At 45.4% G+C, this 24,808-nt stretch overlaps 1 protein-coding gene across 1 annotated transcript in view; it reads right to left on the reverse strand.

The window, feature by feature from the left end:
- Window positions 1-24,808, reverse strand: part of WDR97 (WD repeat domain 97) — a 519,753-nt gene that overhangs the window by 41,154 nt on the left and 453,791 nt on the right. Inside the window, exons 21-22 of the mRNA XM_069732096.1 lie at window positions 3,101-3,273; window positions 2,370-2,431 (exon numbers count right to left, since the gene is read on the reverse strand). Of these exons, the coding sequence (XP_069588197.1) occupies window positions 2,370-2,431; window positions 3,101-3,273 (235 nt within the window). The remainder of the gene's footprint in view (window positions 1-2,369; window positions 2,432-3,100; window positions 3,274-24,808) is intronic.

Consider the following 24,808-nt stretch of genomic DNA (forward strand, 5'->3'; position numbering starts at 1 on the left):
GGAGGTAAGAGGGAGGGGGAGATGATTACTAGGTTAGAGAGTGCTGGGTTTGGTGATAGCGAAGGAGAGAGAGGACTAGTGGAGCAAACTCTGTAGGGGCATAGGTAAACATGGTGAAGGAGTAAGATGGGTTAATAATGTGGCACCCCTAGGGGTATTTGCCACAAAAATAGTTACTGACACTAAATACAAATACTAAAATAGCAAGACTGCACTACCACCTCCGGCCAGAAGGGGGAGCTCCAGAGACTCCCCTTGATCCATTCTGGTCTGAGTAAAGAACTGGCAGTTGGGCTAAGGAGCTGAAAGTGAGAGGTCATACAGCTGAATTTCTAACAGCCCTATAACGGTTTCCAGGCCCAAATTACCGGCCTGAGGAGAAGAGGGACAGAGAAAAAGGACATTGTGAGAACCGGGTAGCATTAATCACTACCCAGAACAGGCGCAAAGACGGATACCGGATCCGTGGCTGTATTCATTATATATAATACAGCAACCGGAAAACGTGAGGTGATATCAGCTTCACTAGAGCCGGACGCAGCAACAGACACAGAGTTCAGCGGTACTCCCGGAGGGGGTAAGCCGATAAAAGGACTCGGGTTGCCCGTCGAACCAGGACCCGGAGGGGACAGATTGGGCCGGCAGCCAGTTCACATACAGCAGCAGGGCCACACAGAAACTGCGTACAATAAGAGGCGAAGACCCCGGCAGGGTCAAAGTAACTCAGAGTTCCCATACAGACTCCGGTGACAGGACTGGTTGTAAATCCCTTTATGTTGAAGTAAACTGGTTAAACGTTTCAGTGCCTCAGTCTTTCATTTGGACAATAGCCATCTATCCAGGATCGGGATCATCACCGCTGGGAGAACCTGCTGCTGATAAGTAAGTAAGTGCCTGTTCCCTCACGATACCCCTTACACTGTGCATTGCCTGAGGCCACAGCATCGGGTCAAGCCACCCGTGACATCCCCCTCAAGAGACAGACCCCATTGGTCCGGTGCTGAGTACCCCGGTCTCCTGGGCGTCACAATAGTAAAGCTAGGTCCAAGTAATAAGAAGTGCTTACTCAGAAGACGCGCCCAGAAGAAACAGAACATAGAGTGGAGTCCTGACTCCTGCCGTGACTAACTGCCGTTGAAATAACTGCAGCGTCTGTATGCTTAGCTGCCATGATGCTTTGCTGCAGGGGTGCGCGTGTCTGACCCCACACACGTGTCCCCCTTAAGATGCTACTAAATTTATAGGACTGACTAAAGGATCAGGTGAGAGGGATTGTGGGTCCTTATTTGGGATAAATTAGCAATTGGCCAACACCCCGGGGGAGGTTACATGATCAAAGGCACTAGACCTGGCTGCAAACATATGCTCTAAAGGTACCGTCACACTAAGCGACGCTGCAGCGATACCGACAACGATCCGGATCGCTGCAGCGTCGCTGTTTGGTCGCTGGAGAGCTGTCACACAGACCGCTCTCCAGCGACCAACGATGCCGGTAACCAGGGTAAACATCGGGTTACTAAGCGCAGGGCCGCACTTAGTAACCCGATGTTTACCCTGGTTACCATCGTTAAAGTAAAAAAAACAAACACTACATACTTACCTACCTCTGTCTGTCCCCGGCACTGTGCTTCTCTGCTCTGGCTGTGACGTCACCGCTCTGCTTTCCGGCTGCCCGGCACTCACAGCCAGTGCAGAGAAGCAGAGTGCTGGGGACAGACAGCGGTAGGTAAGTATGTAGTGTTTGTTTTTTTTACTTTTAGGATGGTAACCAGGGTAAACATCGGGTTACTAAGTGCTGCCCTGCGCTTAGTAACCCGATGTTTACCCTGGTTACCAGCGAAGACATCGCTGAATTGGCGTCACACACGCCGATTCAGCGATGTCAGCGGGGAGTCCAGCGACGAAACAAAGTTCTGGACTTTCTTCCCCGACCAGCGACAGCACAGCAGGATCCTGATCGCTGCTGCCTGTCACACTGGACGATATCGCTAGCCAGGACGCTGCAACGTCACGGATCGCTAGCGATATCGTCTAGTGTGACGGTACCTTAACACCTTGCACCAGATAATATCTCCTGTGACCCCAGCATGGATGTGCAGCAGTGAGTATTTAATACAACAAATGGATTTAGCAAACATTCAACAGGCACATTAAAGGGGAAGGTGCAGGATGATAGGCGGCAGATAACAGCGAGTAGTAGAGATGTTTGTACCATGACGAGCTTTACACCTCTCCAGCAGACGCCTGACATTGTGTATGCTGATATTACTGTGTGCAGCAGCTGCCCAGACTACAGTTTAAATGTTTGTGATGAGGATTCAGGGTCTCATACAAATAGCAGAGCCAGACACTGAATCCAGGGGTCTCACCTTGATGACGTCTTTTTCTTTCTTGCTTCCCAGTCTCACCCAGCCGCAGTAAAGCTCGTGTGCTGCAAATTAAGGAAACTGTTAAATAACTACATGGGTAAGTATCAGATCAAAGTTATTAGTAATGACCACAGGGGGCGGTATTGTATCAGGTCACAGTTACCAGTGATGACTAGCTTGTAACGCTTCCCTAATCTAGTGAGGTCACCTAACCCCTCAGCCTCACCGCAGGGACTGAACGGTTGACCTACGAGGGGGGAGGCACAATGGATGACCTACGAGGGGGACACACCGGGTGATCTAATAGTGGGGGACACACCGGGTGATCTAATAGTGGGGGACACACCGGGTGATCTAATAGTGGGGGACACACCGGGTGATCTAATAGTGGGGGACACACTGGGTGATCTAATAGTGGGGGACACACCGGGTGATCTAATAGTGGGGGACACACCGGGTGATCTAATAGTGGGGGACACACCGGGTGATCTAATAGTGGGGGACACACCGGGTGATCTAATAGTGGGGGACACACCGGGTGATCTAATAGTGGGGGACACACTGGGTGATCTAATAGTGGGGGACACACCGGGTGATCTAATAGTGGGGGACACACCGGGTGATCTAATAGTGGGGGACACACCGGGTGATCTAATAGTGGGGGACACACCGGGTGATCTAATAGTGGGGGACACACCGGGTGAGTTACGAGGGGGGATCCTAGGTGTTACCTGCTTATCGGTGGCAGGGCGAGGACCGTGCTTCTACGCCCCGGGTCACAATCGTGCAGCACCTGCAGCTCTCTCTTCATCTGGATATCACAATAATAATTCAGAACATCGACTGCTGTCACATCGTCTTCTAGACGTTCCTGCGGCTTCTCTCGTCTCGATCGGTTTCCCCCCTGTAAGACGCAGATTGCACTCACGTCACATGACCTTAGAGGCAGAGCCTCCCGGTGACAGAGCTCATGGCAGCTCAGGGGTCACAGGTAACAGTGACGCACAGGACATGGTCAGCAGGAAGCAGATGAGTAATGAAGAGTATGACAATAGGGAACAAACGGGCTGGAACCAGAATGACCCACAAGTACCATGAGACTAAATAGAAAGACGAGGTCAGCACAGGACAGGGTGGACTGGAACTAAGAAGAACCACAAGTTCCAGGAGGGTAAGCAGATGGATGAGGTCGGGACATGAGATAACTACAGACAATGGACCTGTACCAGGAAGAACCACAAGTACCAGGGGGCTAATCTGGAGCATGAGGCGAGGAAACAATACCAGTACAGAGACCAGAATCAGGAAGCCACATGTACCAGGAGACCTAGCAGAAGGACAAGATCAGGAGACGATATCAATAATGGCCCAAAGTCAGAAAGAACCACAAGTACCAGGAGGCTAAACAGATGAACTCAAGGCAAAGAAGTACTCCAGATTCTGAGGATGTACAATACTGCAAAAAATGTAGGAAAAAGTGCTGCTAATAACGTGTTTATAAAGAAGGTTTAATAGTTTTATCAATAAAATACAAAATGATTGAAGAAAAGAGAAATGATATCCCCTCAGCATCTGGTGACCGTGTAGTGTAGAGATGTTACTCACTTGAATGCGTCGGAAGGAACAGGAAGCGTTTCCATTTAAATGTCCAGGCTGGTTTATTGCTGCTTCATAAACCATCCATAAGCAAAGGAGAAATAAACGGCCTTCAGCGCAGGCAACACAAAGGAAACAGTTCTATGGACGAAGTCCCTGGTCAGCCGGTCCTGGTCGCACAGGCTGGATCCACCACACAGGAGGCCTTCTCCCTTCACACACAACCATGTGTCAAACAAAGGACTCCATTTTAACAGGTTAACCACACCCAGATGTGGGCTATGTGGACAGCCAGACCTGCCCATCTCTCAGGTCGCCCATAAAACCTGGCCCCGATGACCCAAACAATCCTCTTAGTGCTCTGTGCACTACCGTAATGCTCCAGGATTACATCACAGATGATAGAAATAGGAAAAACCCAATGTGGCTAAACAAAGAAGTAAGACAGGCAATTAACAGTAAAAAGAAAGCATTTGCACTACTAAAGCAGGATGGCACCATTGAAGCTTTAAAAAACTATAGGGAGAAAAATACTTTATCTAAAAAACTAATTAAAGCTGCCAAAAAGGAAACAGAGAAGCACATTGCTAAGGAGAGTAAAACTAATCCCAAACTGTTCTTCAACTATATCAATAGTAAAAGAATAAAAACTGAAAATGTAGGCCCCTTAAAAAATAGTGAGGAAAGAATGGTTGTAGATGACGAGGAAAAAGCTAACATATTAAACACCTTCTTCTCCACGGTATTCACGGTGGAAAATGAAATGCTAGGTGAAATCCCAAGAAACAATGAAAACCCTATATTAAGGGTCACCAATCTAACCCAAGAAGAGGTGCGAAACCGGCTAAATAAGATTAAAATAGATAAATCTCCGGGTCCGGATGGCATACACCCACGAGTACTAAGAGAACTAAGTAATGTAATAGATAAACCATTATTTCTTATTTTTAGGGACCCTATAGCGACAGGGTCTGTTCCGCAGGATTGGCGCATAGCAAATGTGGTGCCAATATTCAAAAAGGGCTCTAAAAGTGAACCTGGAAATTATAGGCCAGTAAGTCTAACCTCTATTGTTGGTAAAATATTTGAAGGGTTTCTGAGGGATGTTATTCTGGATTATCTCAATGAGAATAACTGTTTAACTCCATATCAGCATGGGTTTATGAGAAATCGCTCCTGTCACCAATCTAATCAGTTTTTATGAAGAGGTAAGCTATAGGCTGGACCACGGTGAGTCATTGGACGTGGTATATCTCGATTTTTCCAAAGCGTTTGATACCGTGCCGCACAAGAGGTTGGTACACAAAATGAGAATGCTTGGTCTGGGGGAAATTGTGTGTAAATGGGTTAGTAACTGGCTTAGTGATAGAAAGCAGAGGGTGGTTATAAATGGTATAGTCTCTAACTGGGTCGCTGTGACCAGTGGGGTACCGCAGGGGTTAGTATTGGGACCTGTTCTCTTCAACATATTCATTAATGATCTGGTAGAAGGTTTACACAGTAAAATATCGATATTTGCAGATGATACAAAACTATGTAAAGCAGTTAATACAAGAGAAGATAGTATTCTGCTACAGATGGATCTGGATAAGTTGGAAACTTGGGCTGAAAGGTGGCAGATGAGGTTTAACAATGATAAATGTAAGGTTATACACATGGGAAGAAGGAATCAATGTCACCATTACACACTGAATGGGAAACCACTGGGTAAATCTGACAGGGAGAAGGACTTGGGGATCCTAGTTAATGATAAACTTACCTGGAGCAGCCAGTGCCAGGCAGCAGCTGCCAAGGCAAACAGGATCATGGGGTGCATTAAAAGAGGTCTGGATACACATGATGAGAGCATTATACTGCCTCTGTACAAATCCCTAGTTAGACCGCACATGGAGTACTGTGTCCAGTTTTGGGCACCGGTGCTCAGGAAGGATATAATGGAACTAGAGAGAGTACAAAGGAGGGCAACAAAATTAATAAAGGGGATGGGAGAACTACAATACCCAGATAGATTAGCGAAATTAGGATTATTTAGTCTAGAAAAAAGACGACTGAGGGGCGATCTAATAACCATGTATAAGTATATAAGGGGACAATACAAATATCTCGCTGAGGATCTGTTTATACCAAGGAAGGTGACGGGCACAAGGGGGCATTCTTTGCGTCTGGAGGAGAGAAGGTTTTTCCACCAACATAGAAGAGGATTATTTACTGTTAGGGCAGTGAGAATCTGGAATTGCTTGCCTGAGGAGGTGGTGATGGCGAACTCAGTCGAGGGGTTCAAGAGAGGCCTGGATGTCTTCCTGGAGCAGAACAATATTGTATCATACAATTATTAGGTTCTGTAGAAGGACGTAGATCTGGGGATTTATTATGATGGAATATAGGCTGAACTGGATGGACAAATGTCTTTTTTCGGCCTTACTAACTATGTTACTATGTTACTATGTTACAATCACTTCTGTTACACATATCTCCCATCAACTCATTACTGGGGGAAGAAAGACGATTCAGGCAGCTAAGCAGGAAAGGGTTCTTTACAGTAAAGGTACCGTCACACATAACGATATCGTTAACGAAATCGTTATGTGTGACAGCGACCAACGATCAGGCCCCTGCTGGGAGATCGTTGGTCGCTGGGGAAAGTCCAGAACTTTATTTTGTCGCTGGATCTCCCGCTGACATCGCTGGATCGGCGTGTGTGACACCGATTCAGCAATGTCTTCACTGGTAACCAGGGTAAACATCAGGTTACTCTCCAGCGACCACACAACGACTAAACAGCGACGCTGCAGCGATCGACATCGTTGTCGGTATCGCTGCAGCGTCGCTTAGTGTGACGGTACCTTTACAGCAGTCAGACTGTGGAATGCCGACCACAGGAGGTCGACACTATAACAGCTTTTATACAAGGGCCGGATGATTTCCTCAATACACAGAACATTGCGGGTTATAGCTAAATTAGTGACAAAATGTACAATAAGTGGAGAAAAGTTGAACTTGATGGACCGGGGGCTTTTTTCAAGCTACGTAACTATCTCTCCGTTAGCTGCCTTACAGTAGGTGGATAAACAGTCACTTACTGGGTGAGGTCCAGCCAGACTCTGCTACAATGGTGTGGTTGTGTCCGACAGTTTCATGCCAAGACTGAACACAGCAACAAGACACAAGGTTACACTGCGCCAGCAGGATTTCACAGCAGGTTGGGGCTGCTCACTTTACAAAAGAAGCACCAAAAAATGGCCAACGATGAGCACCAAGGGCTCAGTGATCGGCAGAGGCAACTGTGCAGCAGATGACAGACACATGGTGATTGCTTTCCCTCAAATCAGATGTCCGGCAGAGGCATCAGCTCATAACTGGCAGCAACCAGCTGCTCCCATCGACCATATGAAGAAGTCTGGCCAGAGGTCAACTTCATGGAAAAATTGTGGTAAAAAAACCCCATACATTTGACATAGAAACAAGGCCTAGCGACTAGACCAGGAGCAGACACAGAGGGGCCCTGTAGATGGACAGTATAGGGGCCTTTGCAGTCCACACTTCCACACAGTTTGGAGGTGGTAGATGAATCCTCTCCTCTTCGGCCATTGTGCAGCTGCACAGGTTGCACCAATCGTATGCATACCTCCCAACTTTTGAAGAAGGGAAAGAGACAAAGTTTGCGGCGCACACAGCGCACCGCGGCAAATTTTAGGCCACACCTCTGACCACACCCATTTCACAACTAGTCACACCCATACCCACACCCCAACCACAGTCATTTAACACTGCTGATCACACTGTTTCATAAAGAATAATTATAAACAAAAAATTGCCACACAGTGCTCCATACTGTATAATGGCCCCACAGTGCTCCATACTGTATAATGGCCACACATGATGCTCCATACTGTATAATGGCCACACATGATACTCCATACTGTATAATGACCACACATGATACTCCATACTGTATAATGGCCGCACATGATGCTCAATACTGTATAATGGCCACACATGATGCTTCATACTGTATATTGGCCGCACATGATGCTCCATACTGTATAATGGCCACACATGATGCTCCATACTGTATAATGGCCACACATGATACTCCATACTGTATAATGACCACACATGATACTCCATACTGTATAATGGCCCCACATGATGCTCCATACTGTATATTGGCTGCACTTGATGCTTCATACTGTATATTGGCCGCACATGATGCTCCATACTGTATAATGGCCACACATGATGCTCCATACTGTATAATGACCACACATGATGCTCAATACTGTATAATGGCCACACATGATGCTCCATACTGTATAATGGCCACACATGATGCTCCATACTGTATAATGACCGCATATGATGCTCCACACTGTATAATGGCCGCACATGATGCTCCATACTGTATAATGGCCGCACATGATGCTCCATACTGTATAATGGCCACACAGTGCTCCATACTGTATAATGGCCCCACATGATGCTCCATACTGTATAATGGCCGCACATGATGCTCCATACTGTATAATGGCCGCACATGATGCTCCATACTGTATAATGACCGCACGTGATGCTCCGTACTGTATAATGGCCCCACATGATGCTCCATACTGTATAATGGTCACACAGTGCTCCATACTGTATAATGGCCACACATGATGCTCCATACTGTATAATGACCCCACAGTGCTCCATACTGTATAATGGCCACACAGTGCTCTATACTGTATAATGGCCCCACATGATGCTCCATACTGTATAATGGCCACACATAGTGCTCCATACTGTATAATGGCCACACATGATGTTCAGTACTGTATAATGGTCACACATGATGTTCCATACTGTATAATAGCCCCACATGATGCTCCATACTGTATAATGGCCACACATGATGCTCCATACTGTATAATGGCCACACAGTGCTCCATACTGCATAATAGGCCCACATGATGCTCAATCTACTATATTATTCTCTAAGGGTCACTTCCGTCTGTCTGTCTGTCACAGAAATCCCAAGTCGCTGATTGTTCGCCGTCAAACGGCCACGACCAATCAGCGACGGGCAAAATGGCCGCTCCCTACTCCCCTGCCGTCAGTGCCCGCTCCATACTCCCCTCCAGTCAGCCCTCACACATGGTTAATGGCAGCGATAACGGACCACATTATGCCGCGGTGTAACGCACTCCGTTAACGCTGCTATTAACCCTGTGGGACCAACTTTTTACTATTGATGCTGCCTATGCAGCATCAATAGTAACATAGTAACATAGTAACATAGTTAGTAAGGCCGAAAAAAGACATTTGTCCATCCAGTTCAGCCTATATTCCATCATAATAAATACCCAGATCTACGTCCTTCTACAGAACCTAATAATTGTATGATACAATATTGTTCTGCTCCAGGAAGACATCCAGGCCTCTCTTGAACCCCTCGACTGAGTTCGCCATCACCACCTCCTCAGGCAAGCAATTCCAGATTCTCACTGCCCTAACAGTAAAGAATCCTCTTCTATGTTGGTGGAAAAACCTTCTCTCCTCCAGACGCAAAGAATGCCCCCTTGTGCCCGTCACCTTCCTTGGTATAAACAGATCCTCAGCGAGATATTTGTATTGTCCCCTTATATACTTATACATGGTTATTAGATCGCCCCTCAGTCGTCTTTTTTCTAGACTAAATAATCCTAATTTCGCTAATCTATCTGGGTATTGTAGTTCTCCCATCCCCTTTATTAATTTTGTTGCCCTCCTTTGTACTCTCTCTAGTTCCATTATATCCTTCCTGAGCACCGGTGCCCAAAACTGGACACAGTACTCCATGTGCGGTCTAACTAGGGATTTGTACAGAGGCAGTATAATGCTCTCATCATGTGTATCCAGACCTCTTTTAATGCACCCCATGATCCTGTTTGCCTTGGCAGCTGCTGCCTGGCACTGGCTGCTCCAGGTAAGTTTATCATTAACTAGGATCCCTAAGTCCTTCTCCCTGTCAGATTTACCCAGTGGTTTCCCGTTCAGTGTGTAATGGTGATATTGATTCCCTCTTCCCATGTGTATAACCTTACATTTATCATTGTTAAACCTCATCTGCCACCTTTCAGCCCAAGTTTCCAACTTATCCAGATCCATCTGTAGCAGAATACGATCTTCTCTTGTATTAACTGCTTTACATAGTTTTGTATCATCTGCAAATATCGATATTTTACTGTGTAAACCTTCTACCAGATCATTAATGAATATGTTGAAGAGAACAGGTCCCAATACTGACCCCTGCGGTACCCCACTGGTCACAGCGACCCAGTTAGAGACTATACCATTTATAACCACCCTCTGCTTTCTATCACTAAGCCAGTTACTAACCCATTTACACACATTTTCCCCCAGACCAAGCATTCTCATTTTGTGTACCAACCTCTTGTGCGGCACGGTATCAAACGCTTTGGAAAAATCGAGATATACCACGTCCAATGACTCACCGTGGTCCAGTCTATTGCTTACCTCTTCATAAAAACTGATTAGATTGGTTTGACAGGAGCGATTTCTCATAAACCCATGCTGATATGGAGTTAAACAGTTATTCTCATTGAGATAATCCAGAATAACATCCCTCAGAAACCCTTCAAATATTTTACCAACAATAGAGGTTAGACTTACTGGCCTATAATTTCCAGGTTCACTTTTAGAGCCCTTTTTGAATATTGGCACCACATTTGCTATAGTAATATAGTAAAAAGATCTAATGTTTAAAAATAATAAAAAAATAAAAAATCATTATATACTCACCTTCTGTCGGCCCCCGGATCCAGCCCAGGCCTTTCCCGCTCCTCGAGATGGTCTGGTCCATGCATTGCGGTCTCGCGAGATGATGACGTAGCGGTCTCGCAAGACCGCTACTGTTATGATCTGGTGGTTTAGGAACAACATGAGACAAGCTCTGAAGGAGGTGGTATCTGTACTGACCGCAAACCCTGAACCTAGCAGCGCAACTAAAAGTAGCCGTGTGGGTACCTGACGCTCTCTAGACTCCTCGGCACAGCCTAAGATCTAACTTCCCCTAAAGATGGAAACAGGAAACCTATCTTGCCTCAGAGAAAATCCCCAAAGGAAAGATAGCCCCCCACAAATATTGACGGTGAGAGGAGGGGAAAATAACATACGCAGAAATTAAATCAGATTTTAGCATAGGAGGCCAGTCTAGCTTGATAGATATGACAGGAAAGGATACTGTGCAGTCAGTATAAAAACTACAAAACAATCCACACAGAGTTTACAAAAACCTCCACACCTGACTAAAGGTGTGGAGGGTAAATCTGCTTCCCAGAGCTTCCAGCTAACAGAAATAATCCATACTGACAAGCTGGACAAATATAGAATGCACAGAACAATAAGTCCACAACATGTGGACTGAAATGAGCAAAGCCAGAACTTATCTTTGCAGAACTGGTCAGGAAACCAGGAGAATCCAAGCAGAGATGTGAATCCAGCCAGGAAACATTGACAAGTGGCACAGGCTGAAGAAAGAGGTTTCCTGTTTCCATCTTTAGGGGAAGTTAGATCTTAGGCTGTGCCGAGGGGTCTAGGGAGCATCAGGTACCCCCCACGGCTATTTTTAGTTGCGCTGCTAGGTTCAGGGTCTGCGGTCAGTACAGATACCACCTCCTTCAGAGCTTGTCTCATGTTGTTCCTAAACCACCAGATCATAACAGTACAAGTGGCCAAAAATGAATTAAATGTATCTCAAAAGAAGGAAAAGAAAGTTCAGAACCATTTTTTTTTCTGTGCTTTGGTTTGTCTTTTTTTTTTTCCTCTTGATATCTGGGTGGTTCAGGATATATGTTTTGGCATGGATGTTCAGGGTTTGTTTTCTTGTGTGGATCAACTTGCTGCAAGAGTACAGAATATCCAGGACTATGTTGTCCAGACTCCGGCTTTAGAGCCCAGAATTCCTACTCCTGATTTGTTTTTTGGGGACAGATCCAAGTTTTTGAACTTTAAAAATAACTGCAAATTGTTTTTTGCTTTGAAACCCCGTTCTTCTGGTGATCCCGTTCAGCAGGTGAAAATCATCATATCCTTGCTGCGTGGTGATCCTCAAGACTGGGCTTTTTCTCTTGAAACAGGGGATTAGGCATTATTGAGTGTAGATGCATTTTTTCAAGCGCTCGGATTATTGTATGATGAACCTAATTCTGTGGATCATGCAGAAAAGACCCTGTTGGCCTTGTGTCAAGGTCAGGAAGCGGCAGAGTTATACTGCCAGAAATTTAGAAAATGGTCTGTGCTCACTAAATGGAATGAAGAGGCTCTGGCTGCTATTATCAGAAAAGGTCTTTCTGAAACCCTTAAAGATGTTATGGTGGGCTTTCCTACGCCTGCCGGTTTGAGCGAATCTAGGTCTCTAGCCATTCAAATTGATCGGCGTCTGCGCGAGCGCAAAGTGGTGCACCATATGGCAGTATCCTCTGAGCATAGTCCTGAACCTATGCAATGTGATAGGATTTTGACTAGAATTGAACGGCAGGAATTCAGATGTCAGAATAGGCTGTGTTTTTACTGTGGTGATTCGGCTCATGTTATCTCTGATTGCCCTAAGCGTACTAAGAGAGTCGCTAGGTCTGTTACCATTAGTACTATACAGCCTAAATTTCTCTTATCTGTGACCCTGATTTGCTCATTGTCGTCCTTTTCTGTCACGGCATTTGTGGATTCAGGCGCTGCCCTGAACTTAATGGACTTAGAATTCGCCAGGCGCTGTGGTTTTTCCTTGCAGCCTTTGCAGAGCCCTATTCCTTTGAGGGGCATTGATGCTACACCCTTGGCCAAGGATAAACCTCAGTACTGGACACAGATGACTATGTACATGGCTCCTGCACATCAAGAAGATTGCCGTTTTCTGGTGTTGCATAACCTGCATGATGTTGTTGTGCTGCGATTTCCATGGTTACAGGAACATAATCCGGTGCTGGATTGGAAAACTATGTTGGTGACTAGTTGGGGTTGTCGAGGAGTACATAGTGACGTTCCTTTGATGTCAATTTCCTCTTCCCCTCTTCTGAGGTCCCTGAGTTTTTGTCGGATTTCCAGGATGTATTTGATGAGCCCAAGTCCAGTTCCCTTCCTCCGCACAGGGACTGTGATTGTGCTATTAACTTGATTCCTGGTTGTAAGTTCCCTAAGGGCCGACTTTTGAATCTGTCTGTGCCAGAGCATGCCGCCATGCGGAGCTATGTTAAGGAATCTATGGAGAAGGGGCATATTCGGCCCTCTTCGTCACCATTGGGAGCGGGTTTCTTTTTTGTTGCTAAGAAGGATGGCTCCTTGAGACCCTGTATTGATTATCATCTTCTTAATAAGATCACGGTTAAATTCCAATACCCCTTGCCTCTGCTTACTGATTTGTTTGCTCAGATTAAGGGGGCTAGTTGGTTTACTAAGATTGACCTCCGAGGGGCATATAATCTTGTTCGTATTAAACAGGGTGACGAATGGATAACTGCATTTAATACGCCCAAAGGCCATTTTGAATACCTTGTGGTGCCATTTGGGCTCTCTAATGCTCCATCTGTGTTCCAGTCTTTCATGCATGATATTTTCCGCAATTATCCTGATAAATTCATGGTCGTATATTTGGATGATATTTTGATTTTTTCCAATGATTCTCCTGGAGTCCTGGAGCCGGTTGGCATTCTTAAGGAGGGGGTGATTCTTTCTGCTATCTCCCCTGATTTGCGGCGGGTGCTTCAAGAATTTCAGGCTGATAGGCCTGACCGCTGTCCAGTGGGGAAGCTGTTTGTTCCTGATAGATGGACAAGTAAGGTAATTTCTGAGGTTCATTGTTCAGTGTTGGCTGGTCATCCTGGGATTTTTGGTACCAGAGATTTGGTTGCTAGGTCCTTTTGGTGGCCTTCCTTGTCTCGCGATGTGCGTGCTTTTGTGCAGTCCTGTGGGACTTGCGCCCGGGCCAAGCCTTGCTGTTCCCGCGCTAGTGGGTTGCTTTTGCCTTTGCCGGTCCCTGAGAGGCCCTGGACGCATATTTCCATGGATTTTATTTCGGATCTTCCTGTTTCCCAGAAGATGTCTGTTATCTGGGTTGTTTGTGACTGGTTCTCTAAAATGGTCCATCTGGTACCTTTGCCTAAGTTGCCTTCCTCCTCAGATCTGGTTCCATTGTTTTTTCAGCATGTGGTTCGTTTGCATGGCATTCCGGAGAATATTGTGTCTGACAGAGGTTCTCAGTTTGTCTCTAGATTTTGGCGGGCCTTTTGTGCTAGGTTGGGCATTGATTTGTCTTTTTCTTCAGCGTTTCATCCTCAGACTAATGGCCAAACTGAGCGAACTAATCAGACCTTGGAGACCTATTTGAGATGCTTTGTGTCTGCTGATCAGGATGATTGGGTGTCTTTTTTGCCGTTGGCCGAGTTTGCCCTTAATAATCGGGCTAGTTCGGCTACTTTGGTTTCACCTTTCTTTTGTAATTTTGGTTTTCATCCTCGTTTTTCTTCTGGGCAGGTTGAGCCTTCTGATTGTCCTGGTGTTAATTCTGTGGTGGACAGGCTGCAGCAGATTTGGACTCATGTGGTGGACAATTTGATGTTGTCTCAGGAAAGGGCTCAACGTTTTGCTAACCGCCGTCAGCGTGTTGGTCCCCGGCTTCGTGTGGTGGATTTGGTTTGGTTGTCTTCTCGTCATGTTCCTTTTGAAGGTTTCTTCTCCTAAGTTTAAGCCTCGGTTTATTGGTCCTTATAAAATTTCTGAAATTATTAATCCGGTGTCTTTTCGTTTGGCTCTTCCTGCCTCTTTTGCCATTCATGATGTTTTCCATAGATCTTTGTTGCGGAGATATGTAGTGCCCGTTGTTCCCTCGGTTGACCCTCCTGCCCCGGTGTTGGTTGAGGGAGAGTTGGAATATGAGGTTGAGAAGATTTTGGATTCTTGTTTTTCGAGGCGGAGGCTTCAGTATCTTGTCAAGTGGAAGGGTTATGGCCAGGAGGATAATTCTTGGGTTGTTGCCTCCGATGTCCATGCTACCGATTTGGTTCGTGCTTTTCATTTGGCTCATCCTGATCGGCCTGGGGGCTCTGGTGAGGGTTCGGTGACCCCTCCTCAAGGGGCTATATACTACGTGGCTGGGCAATATACTACGTGGCTGGGCAATACACTACATGGCTGGGCAATATACTATGTGTCTGTGCTATTGTGAGGAAACTGTGTAAAATAAGTAGTAGTTTCTCTGCCTGTTAGCACCATAGCTGAGGGATTTTTGGCACTTCTGACCATGGTTCCAAAAAACACATGGCAGACCCTGGGCTCAAAACCCCCCCTTCCCATTACTTCAGAGTTTAGCTTTCCTTCTCAGAGAGTGTGGGGGTTTAGGAGAGCCAAGGTATTTACGACCGGCATTTCCTGCCGTGTAAGCTCTTGTCCAGCTATAAGTGAACTAGAAACTTCTAGGATCCCTGAAAGTTCTTTTTTCGTTTTTGTAAGATATTATGCACACTGTTTACGTTACGAACACGAAAATATATATTTTTAATCTCACTCGGTGGACCTACGCATCCCTCGAGACACGGGCTTCTAACTCCATCTGGTAAAGAAGTAGGGATTTCTCTGTAAATATGTATCCCAGATAGGACATATTTGATCTCATTAGAATGCTCACGTTAATCCGAGATGAATGATGGGTTTGTTATGACTATGACATGTGTTGTAGCGAAGTTATAGAAATTAGATATAGATTAGGGTAAAATGAGTTAACTGAAGATGTAGGAGGGACGAGGTGATCCAACCCCTTTCTGGCATGTTACAGGCTTAGCTATAACTGTCTGCACACATCCCCAGCTCTGTCTTCTTGTCTTTTTTTTCCTGGAAGAGCTGAGCACGTCCCATGAACTGGGGCGTATGGAAAACTGCACTAGCCTGGGTGCCTGCCATGCTTTGAACATGTGATAGCCGTCTGTTGGCCTAAAGTCACCCCGACCCGTGACGTAGGGGTGACGGTCACGGTGTGATTTGTGACAAATTGGTGGCAGCGGTCAGGGAATCCTGACAGCTATTTACTACATGTCTGGGCAATATACTACGTGGCTGGGCAATATACTACATGTCTGTGCTATTTACTACATGGGCAGTGCTATATACTACGTGGCTGGGCAATATACTACCTTGCTGTGCTATATACTACGTGGCTGTGTTATATACTACGTGGGCTGTGTTATATACTATGTGGCTGTGCTAGATACTACGTGGGCTGTGTTATATGCTACTTGGCTGTGCTATATTTCTCTGCTGTATCTGTGCATCATGAATCGTAGTATGTGTTAAAGAGGGGGGCCCACCGAGACTCTTTCGCCCAGGGACCTAAAAACCTGGAGCCGGCCCTGGCTTCACTGATTGTTCGCGACCGGGCGTGACCTATCAGTGACAGTCACAGTCCGCCCTCGAATTGGCGCGGAATTTGAACCACGCTTCGCTAATTGGTCGTGGCTGGCCGAATCCTTTGTATAAATTGCATTATTCTGAAAACTTCATAAATAAACTACATACATATTCTAGAATACCGCCACACCTCTGACCACACCCATTTCACAAATAGTCACACCCATATCCACGCTCCAACCATAGCCATTTAGCAATGCTGATCACACTGTTTCATAAAGAATAATTATAAACAAAAAAAATGGCCACACATTACTCCATACTGTATAATGGCCCCACAGTGCTCCATACTGTATAATGGCCACACATGATGTTCAGTACTGTATAATGGCCACACATGTTGCTCCATACTGTATAATAGCCACACAGTGCTCTATACTGTATAATGGCCACACATAGTGCTCCATACTGTATAATGTCCACACAGTGCTCCATACTGTATAATGGCCCCACATGATGCTTCATACTGTATAATGGCCCACATGATGCTCCATACTGTATAATGGCCCCACATGATGCTTCATACTGTATAATGGCCCCGCATGATGCTTAATACTGTATAATGGCCACACAGTGCTCCATACTGTATAATGGCCACACATGATGCTCCATACTGTATAATGGCCCCACATGATGCTCCATACTGTATAATGGCCACACATGATGCTCCATGGCCACACATGATGCTCCATACTGTATAATGGCCACACATACTGCCCCATACTGTATAAAGGCCACACATAGTGCTCCATACTGTATAATGGCCACACATGATGCTCCATACTGTATAATGGCCACACATACTGCCCCATACTGTATAAAGGCCACACATAGTGCTCCATACTGTATAATGGCCACAGACAACAAAGGAAGAAAACAACGATCAATAGGCCAAAAAGTATTTTTAAAAAATAGAAAAAACTTTATTTCACACAAATACAAATAACATGTGTGTCAGTGGGTACTCCCACAGAACATATGTAATAATAATAATAATAATAATCTTTATTTTTATATAGCGCTAACATATTCCGCAGCGCTTTACAATTTACACACATTATCATCGCTGTCCCTGTTGGGGCTCACAATCTAAATTCCCTATCAGTATGTCTTTGGAATGTGGGAGGAAACCGGAGTGCCCGGAGGAAACCCACGCAAACACGGAGAGAACATCCAAACTCTTTGCAGATGTTGTCCTGAGTGGGATTAGAACCCAGGACTCCAGCGCTGCAAGGCTGCTGTGCTAGCCACTGTGCCACCGTGCTGCCCCCTACCGTGCTGTACAACCTAAACAGGAAAATGGGACATGGGAGGGTAGGCAGAAATGAAACAAATCATTTTCTTACATATACATAGTGTCCAAAATACGGACAGATTACTATTTATATCCCTAAAAGTAGTAATGAGGTTGTCCACAATAATAATGGTTATGCCATTAGTAGTATATATATAACGTTCTGGTCACATAGAGAGACCATCGATAACACTGAAGGCGAAAAAAGCCTATATATAGAGAGAAATAGCAGCAATGGTAAAAAACGTAACAGCGTATCTTACCTAATGGTTAACCAAGGACAACCAGAGGAATCAAGAGGGCATGCCCCCCTGACAAAGGCTTTGCCGAAACGCGCGTCGAGGTGACATTGGGGGTGCAGGCAGGTTCCCTCCCATGTCCCATTTTCCTGTTTAGGTTGTACATATGTTCTGTGGGAGTACCCACTGACACACCTGTTATTTGTATTTGTGTGAAATAAAGTTTTTTTCTACTTTTTCAAAATACTTTTTGGCCTATTGATCGTTGTTTTCTTCCTTTGTTGTCTATTGTTATTGCTAAGGATTTGACTTAACGATTTGGCCTATCACCCTAGTCCATCACATTTGGCATTAGTATGCGTACTTCTATGAATATTAGTATCCTTGTGATCTATGTTACCTAAAATGCTACAAATGTGTCTGTTGAGATATTTGCTTTGTATAATGACTGCACATGATGCTCCATACTGTATAATGGCCCCATATGATGCTCCATACTGTATAATGGCCCCACATGATGCTCCATACTGTGTAATGGCCCCACATGATGCTCCATACTGTATAATGGCCCCACATGATGCTCCATACTGTATAATGGCCACACATGATGCTCCATACTGTATAATGGCCCCACATGATGCTCAATACTGTATAATGGCCACCCATGATGCTCAATACTGTATAATGGCCACACAGTGCTTCATACTGTATAATGGCCCCACATGATGCTGCGTACAGTATAATGGCCTCACATGATGCTGCTTACAGTATAATGGCCACACATTGTTACCCTACCTCATTGTTGCCCTCACACCCCTATCATTGCCTTCTCCATCACTACACACACACATACTTCTCACCACGCTCCCTCGCAGCAGCCGGCAGCTTCCACTCCCGCGGCGCTGAATGATATCATCCAGCCACGCCGCTGACTGCTCACGCCGCTGCAGCTCCGGTACGCCACTGATAAAGACCTCTCCATGTCTCCTGTGCCAGTCAGTGTCAGAGCGAGGAGCAATATCTGCTCCGATCCGAAACACCTAATGTCCGCTCCTTACACCTCTTACACACATGGCTCCGCTCTGAACACCTCGTATACATGCGGCTTTGCTCCGTACACCCCGTACCCACGCGGCCCTGCTCCGTACACCCTGTACACATGCGGCTCCGCTCCGTACACCCTGTACACATGCGGCTGCGCTCCGTACACCCCGTACACACAAGGCTGTGCTCCGTACACCTTGTACACGCAAGGCTGTGCTCCGTACACCTCGTACACACAAGGCTGCGCTCCGTACATGATGCTCCATACTGTATAATGGCCACACATGATGCTCCATACTGTATAATGGCCACACATGATGCTCCATACTGTATAATGGCCCCACATGATGCTCAATACTGTATAATGGCCACACATGATGCTCCATACTGTATAATGGCCACACATGATGCTCCTACAGTATAATGGCCTCACATGATGCTCAATACTGTATAATGGCCACACATGATGCTCCATACTGTATAATGGCCACACATGATGCTCCATACTGTATAATGGCCCCACATGATGCTCAATACTGTATAATGGCCACACATGATGCTCCATACTGTATAATGGCCACACATGATGCTCCTACAGTATAATGGCCTCACATGATGCTCAATACTGTATAATGGCCACACATGATGCTCCATACTGTATAATGGCCACACATGATGCTCCTACAGTATAATGGCCTCACATGATGCTGCGTACAGTATAATGGCCACACATGGTTATCCCACCCCATCATTGCCCTCACACCCCTATCATTGCCTTCTCCATCACTACACACACACATACTTCTCACCACGCTCCCTCGCAGAAGCCGGCAGCTTCCACTCCCGCATCGCTAACTGATGTCATCCAGCTGCGCCGCTGACTGCTCACGCCGCTGCAGCTCCGGTACGCCACTGATAAAGACCTCTCCATGTCTCCTGTGCCAGTCAGTGTAGGAGCGAGGAGCAATATCTGCTCCGATCCAACACAGCTAACGTCCGCTCCTTACACCTCGTACACACGTGGCTGCGCTCCATACGCCTCGTACACACGCGGCTCCGCTCCATACGCCTCGTACACACGCGGCTCCGCTCCGTACGCTTCGTACACACGCGGCTCCGCTCTGTACGCCTCGTACACACGCGGCTCTGCTCTGTATGCCTCGTACACACACGGCCCCGCTCTGTACGCCTCGTACACATGTGGCTCCGCTCCGTACGCCTCGTACACACGCGGCTCCGCTCCGTACACCTCGTACACATGCGGCTGGTCCACTCCCGTCTTACCCGCTATCTCTCAGATAACTCTCTTCTCGACCCTCTACAATCTGGTTTCCGCTCTTTACACTCTACTGAAACTGCCCTCACTAAAGTCTCTAATGACCTACTAACAGCTAAATCTAATGGTCACTATTCCATGCTAATTCTCTTGGATCTCTCTGCAGCATTTGACACCGTGGATCATCAGCTCCTCCTCACTATGCTCCGCTCCATCAGCCTCAAGGACACCGTTCTCTCCTGGTTCTCCTCCTATCTCTCTGACCGATCCTTCACTGTATTTTTTTCTGGTTCCTCCTCTCACCTTCCCCTTACTGTTGGGGTTCCTCAAGGATCAGTCCTAGGCCCCCTCCTCTTCTCTTTGTATTCTGCCCCTATTGGACAAACAATCAGTAGATTTGGGTTCCAGTATCATCTCTATGCTGACGACACCCAATTATATAGATACATAGTTATTAAGGTTGAAGGAAGACTATAAGTCCATCTAGTTCAACCCATAGCCTAACCTAACATGCCCTAACATGTTGATCCAGAGGAAGGCAAAAAAAAACCATGTGGCAAAGAGTAAGCTCCACATTGGGGAAAAAAATTCCTTCCCGACTCCACATACGGCAATCAGACTAGTTCCCTGGATCAACGCCCTATCAAGGAATCTAGTGTATATACCCTGTAACATTAATACTTTTCCAGAAATGTATCCAGTCCCCTCTTAAATTTAAGTAATGAATCATTACAACATCATACGGGAGAGAATTCCATAGTCTCACTGCTCTTACAGTAAAGAATCCGCGTCTGTTATTATGCTTAAACCTTCTTTCCTCCAGACGTAGAGGATGCCCCCTTGTCCCTGTTTCAGTTCTATGATTAAAAAGATCATCAGAAAGGTCTTTGTACTGTCCCCTCATATATTTATACATTAACATAAGATCACCCCTTAGTCTTCGTTTTTCCAAACTAAATAGCCCCCAGTGTAATAACCTATCTTGGTATTGCAGACCCCCCAGTCCTCTAATAACCTTGGTCGCTCTTCTCTGCACCCGCTCTAGTTCAGCTATGTCTTTCTTATACACCGGAGACCAGAACTGTGCACAGTATTCTAAGTGTGGTCGCACTAGTGACTTGTATAGAGGTAAAATTATGTTCTCCTCATGAGCATCTATGCCTCTTTTAATGCATCCCATTATTTTATTTGCCTTTGTAGCAGCTGCCTGACACTGGCCACTGAACCGGAGTTTGTCATCCACCCATACACCCAGGTCTTTTTCATTGACGGTTTTGCCCAGAGTTTTAGAATTAAGCACATAATTATACATCTTATTACTTCTACCCAAGTGCATGACCTTACATTTATCCCCATTAAAGCTCATTTGCCATTTATCAGCCCAAGCTTCTAGTTTACATAAATCATCCTGTAATATAAAATTGTCCTCCTCTGTATTGATTACCCTACAGAGTTTAGTGTCATCTGCAAATATTGAAATTCTACTCTGAATGCCTCCTACAAGGTCATTAATAAATATGTTAAAAAGAAGAGGGCCCAATACTGACCCCTGTGGTAACCCTCTGCTAACCGCTACCCAGTCCGAGTGTGCTCCATTAATAACCACCCTTTGTTTCCTATCCCTGAGCCAGCTCTCAACCCACTTACACATATTTTCCCCTATCCCCATTATTCTCATTTTATGCATCAACCTTTTGTGTGGCACCGGATCAAAAGCTTTTGAAAAGTCCATATACACTACGTCCACTGGGTTCCCTTGGTCCAGTCCGGAACTTACCTCTTCATAGAAGCTGATCAGATTAGTCTGACATGACCGGTCCCTAGTAAACCCGTGCTGATACTGGGTCATGAGGTTCTTCCTCTTCAGATACTCCAGTATAGCATCCCTTAGAATTCCCTCAAGGATTTTACCCACAGTTATCTCCCATCTCTTCTCCTGTTATCACGCCGACCTTTTTAGTAAACATCAGTGATTGTCTTACCGCTGTCTCGAACATCATGTCCTCCCTCTATCTGAAACTGAACCTGTCAAAAACTGAACTCCTCGTGTTCTCTCCCTCTACTAACCTACCTTTGCCTGACATTGCCATCTCCGTGTGCGGTTCCACCATTACTCCCAAGCAACATGCCCGCTGCCTTGGGGTCATCCTTGATTCCGAGCTTTCATTCACCCCCACATCCGATCACTGGCTCGCTCTTCTTATCTGCATCTCAAAAACATTTCTAGAATTCGACCTTTTCTTATTTTCGACTCTGCAAAAACTCTTAGGCTGGAGTCACACTAGCGAGTTTTACGGACGTATGAGTGCAGAAAATACGTCCGTAAAACACGCCTAACAAACGTCCCAATTATTCTCTATGCCCCTGCTCCTATCTGCCGTATTTTACTGATCAGTATTATACGGCTTTCTACGGCCGTAGAAAATCGCAGCATGCTGCGTTTGTCACCGTATTGCGCAAAAAAAGCCAATGAAAGTCTATGGAAGCGAGAAATACGTAGCGGTGTTGGAGAGAAAAGCCGACAATTCAGTGCGGTGTACAGTAAAATCACACTGACAGGTTAGAATAGAATAGGTAGAATAAATGTGTACACATAGAATAGGTATATATATATATATATGTCAGTGAGACACACATATGTATATATATTATTACTTCATACAGCGCTAGATAGCTTTAAAGCCGGTAATTCAATTACCGGCTTTTCATTTCTTCTTCCTAAACCCGACATGATATGAGACATGATTACATACAGTAAACCATCTCATATCACCTTTTTTTTTTGCATATTCCACACTACTAATGTCAGTAGTGTGTCTATGCAAAATTTGGCCGTTCTAGCTATTAAATTAAAGGGTTAAATGGCGGAAAAAATTGGCGTGGGCTCCTGCGCAATTTTCTCCGCCAGAGTAGTAAAGCCAGTGACTGAGGGCAGATATTAATAGCCTGGAGAGGGTCCATGGTTATTGGCCCCCCCCTGGCTAAGAACATCTGCCCCCAGCCACCCCAGAAAAGGCACATCTGGAAGATGCGCCTATTCTGGCACTTGGCCACTCTCTTCCCATTCCCGTGTAGCGGTGGGATATGGGGTAATGAAGGGTTAATGCCACCTTGCTATTGTAAGGTGACATTAAGCCAAATTAATAATGGAGAGGCGTCAAGTATGACACCTATCCATTAATCCAATACTAGTAAAGGGTTAAATAATACACAAACACATTATTAAAAATTATTTTAATGAAATTGAAACAAAGGTTGTTGTAATATTTTATTGAACGCCCAATCCAATCACTGAAGACCCTCGTTCTGTAACAAAAAAAAATAAACCAACAATATCCATACCTTCCGCAGATCTGTAACGCCCAGCTCCCAGGCTCGAGTTCATATGAGGACAACCAGCAGAGGGCGCCTCTTATGAACTCGAGCCTGGGAGCTTTCTAGGAAAGTTCCCACGATCTAGGAACAACCAGCAGAGGGCGCCTCACCGCAAATGAAGGTAAATATAGGTCATTGACCTACTTTACCTTCATTCTCTGGGGTTTTGCAGCAAGGAGCAGCGCTGCATTAGCAGAGCTCCTTGCTGCAAAATATTTTAACCCCTTCAGATGGATTTACATCGTTGTACTTTACAGATCTTCGGAAGGTATGGATATTGTTGTTTTTACAGAACGAGGGTCTTCAGTGATTGGATTGGGCATTCAATAAAATATTACAACAACCTTTGTTTCAATTTCATTAAAATAATTTTTAATAATGTGTTTGTGTATTATTTAACCCTTTACTAGTATTGGATTAATAATGGATAGGTGTCATAATTGACGCCTCTCCATTATTAATTTGGCTTAATGTCACCTTACAATAGCAAGGTGGCATTAACCCTTCATTACCCCATATCCCACCGCTACACGGGAATGGGAAGAGAGTGGCCAAGTGCCAGAATAGGCGCATCTTCCAGATCTGCCTTTTCTGGGGTGGCCGGGGGTAGGTGTTTTTAGCCAGGGGGGGGCCAATAACCGTGGACCCTCTCCAAGCTATTAATATCTGCCCTCAGTCACTGGCTTTACTACTCTGGCGGAGAAAATTGCGCGGGAGCCCACGCCAATTTTTCCCGCCATTTAACCCTTTAATTTAATAGCTAGAACGGCCAAATTTTGCATATACACACTACTGACATTAGTAGTGTGGATTATGTAAAAAAAGGGGGATATGAGATGGTTTACTGTATGTAACCATGTCTCATATCATGTCGGGTTTAGGAAGGAGATAGCAAAGCCGGTAATTGAATTACCGGCTTTAAAGCTATCTAGCGCTGTATGAAAAATTAATATATATACATATATGTGTCTACTGACATATATATATATATATATATATATATATATAGACAGTATATATGTTTGTTTGTTTTTTTTGTTTTTTTTTTACACATGGATCCCTTGTATAGCCGTATGTTGGTTTTGCAAGCCTGCGAGAAAAACACGCAGTACGGATGCCATGCGGATTACATACGGAGGATGCCATGTGCAAAATACGCTGACACACCCTGCCTACAGAGGAG

The sequence above is a fragment of the Ranitomeya imitator genome, chromosome 6 (genome assembly GCF_032444005.1).
Source record: "Ranitomeya imitator isolate aRanImi1 chromosome 6, aRanImi1.pri, whole genome shotgun sequence".
NCBI lineage: Eukaryota > Metazoa > Chordata > Amphibia > Anura > Dendrobatidae > Ranitomeya > Ranitomeya imitator.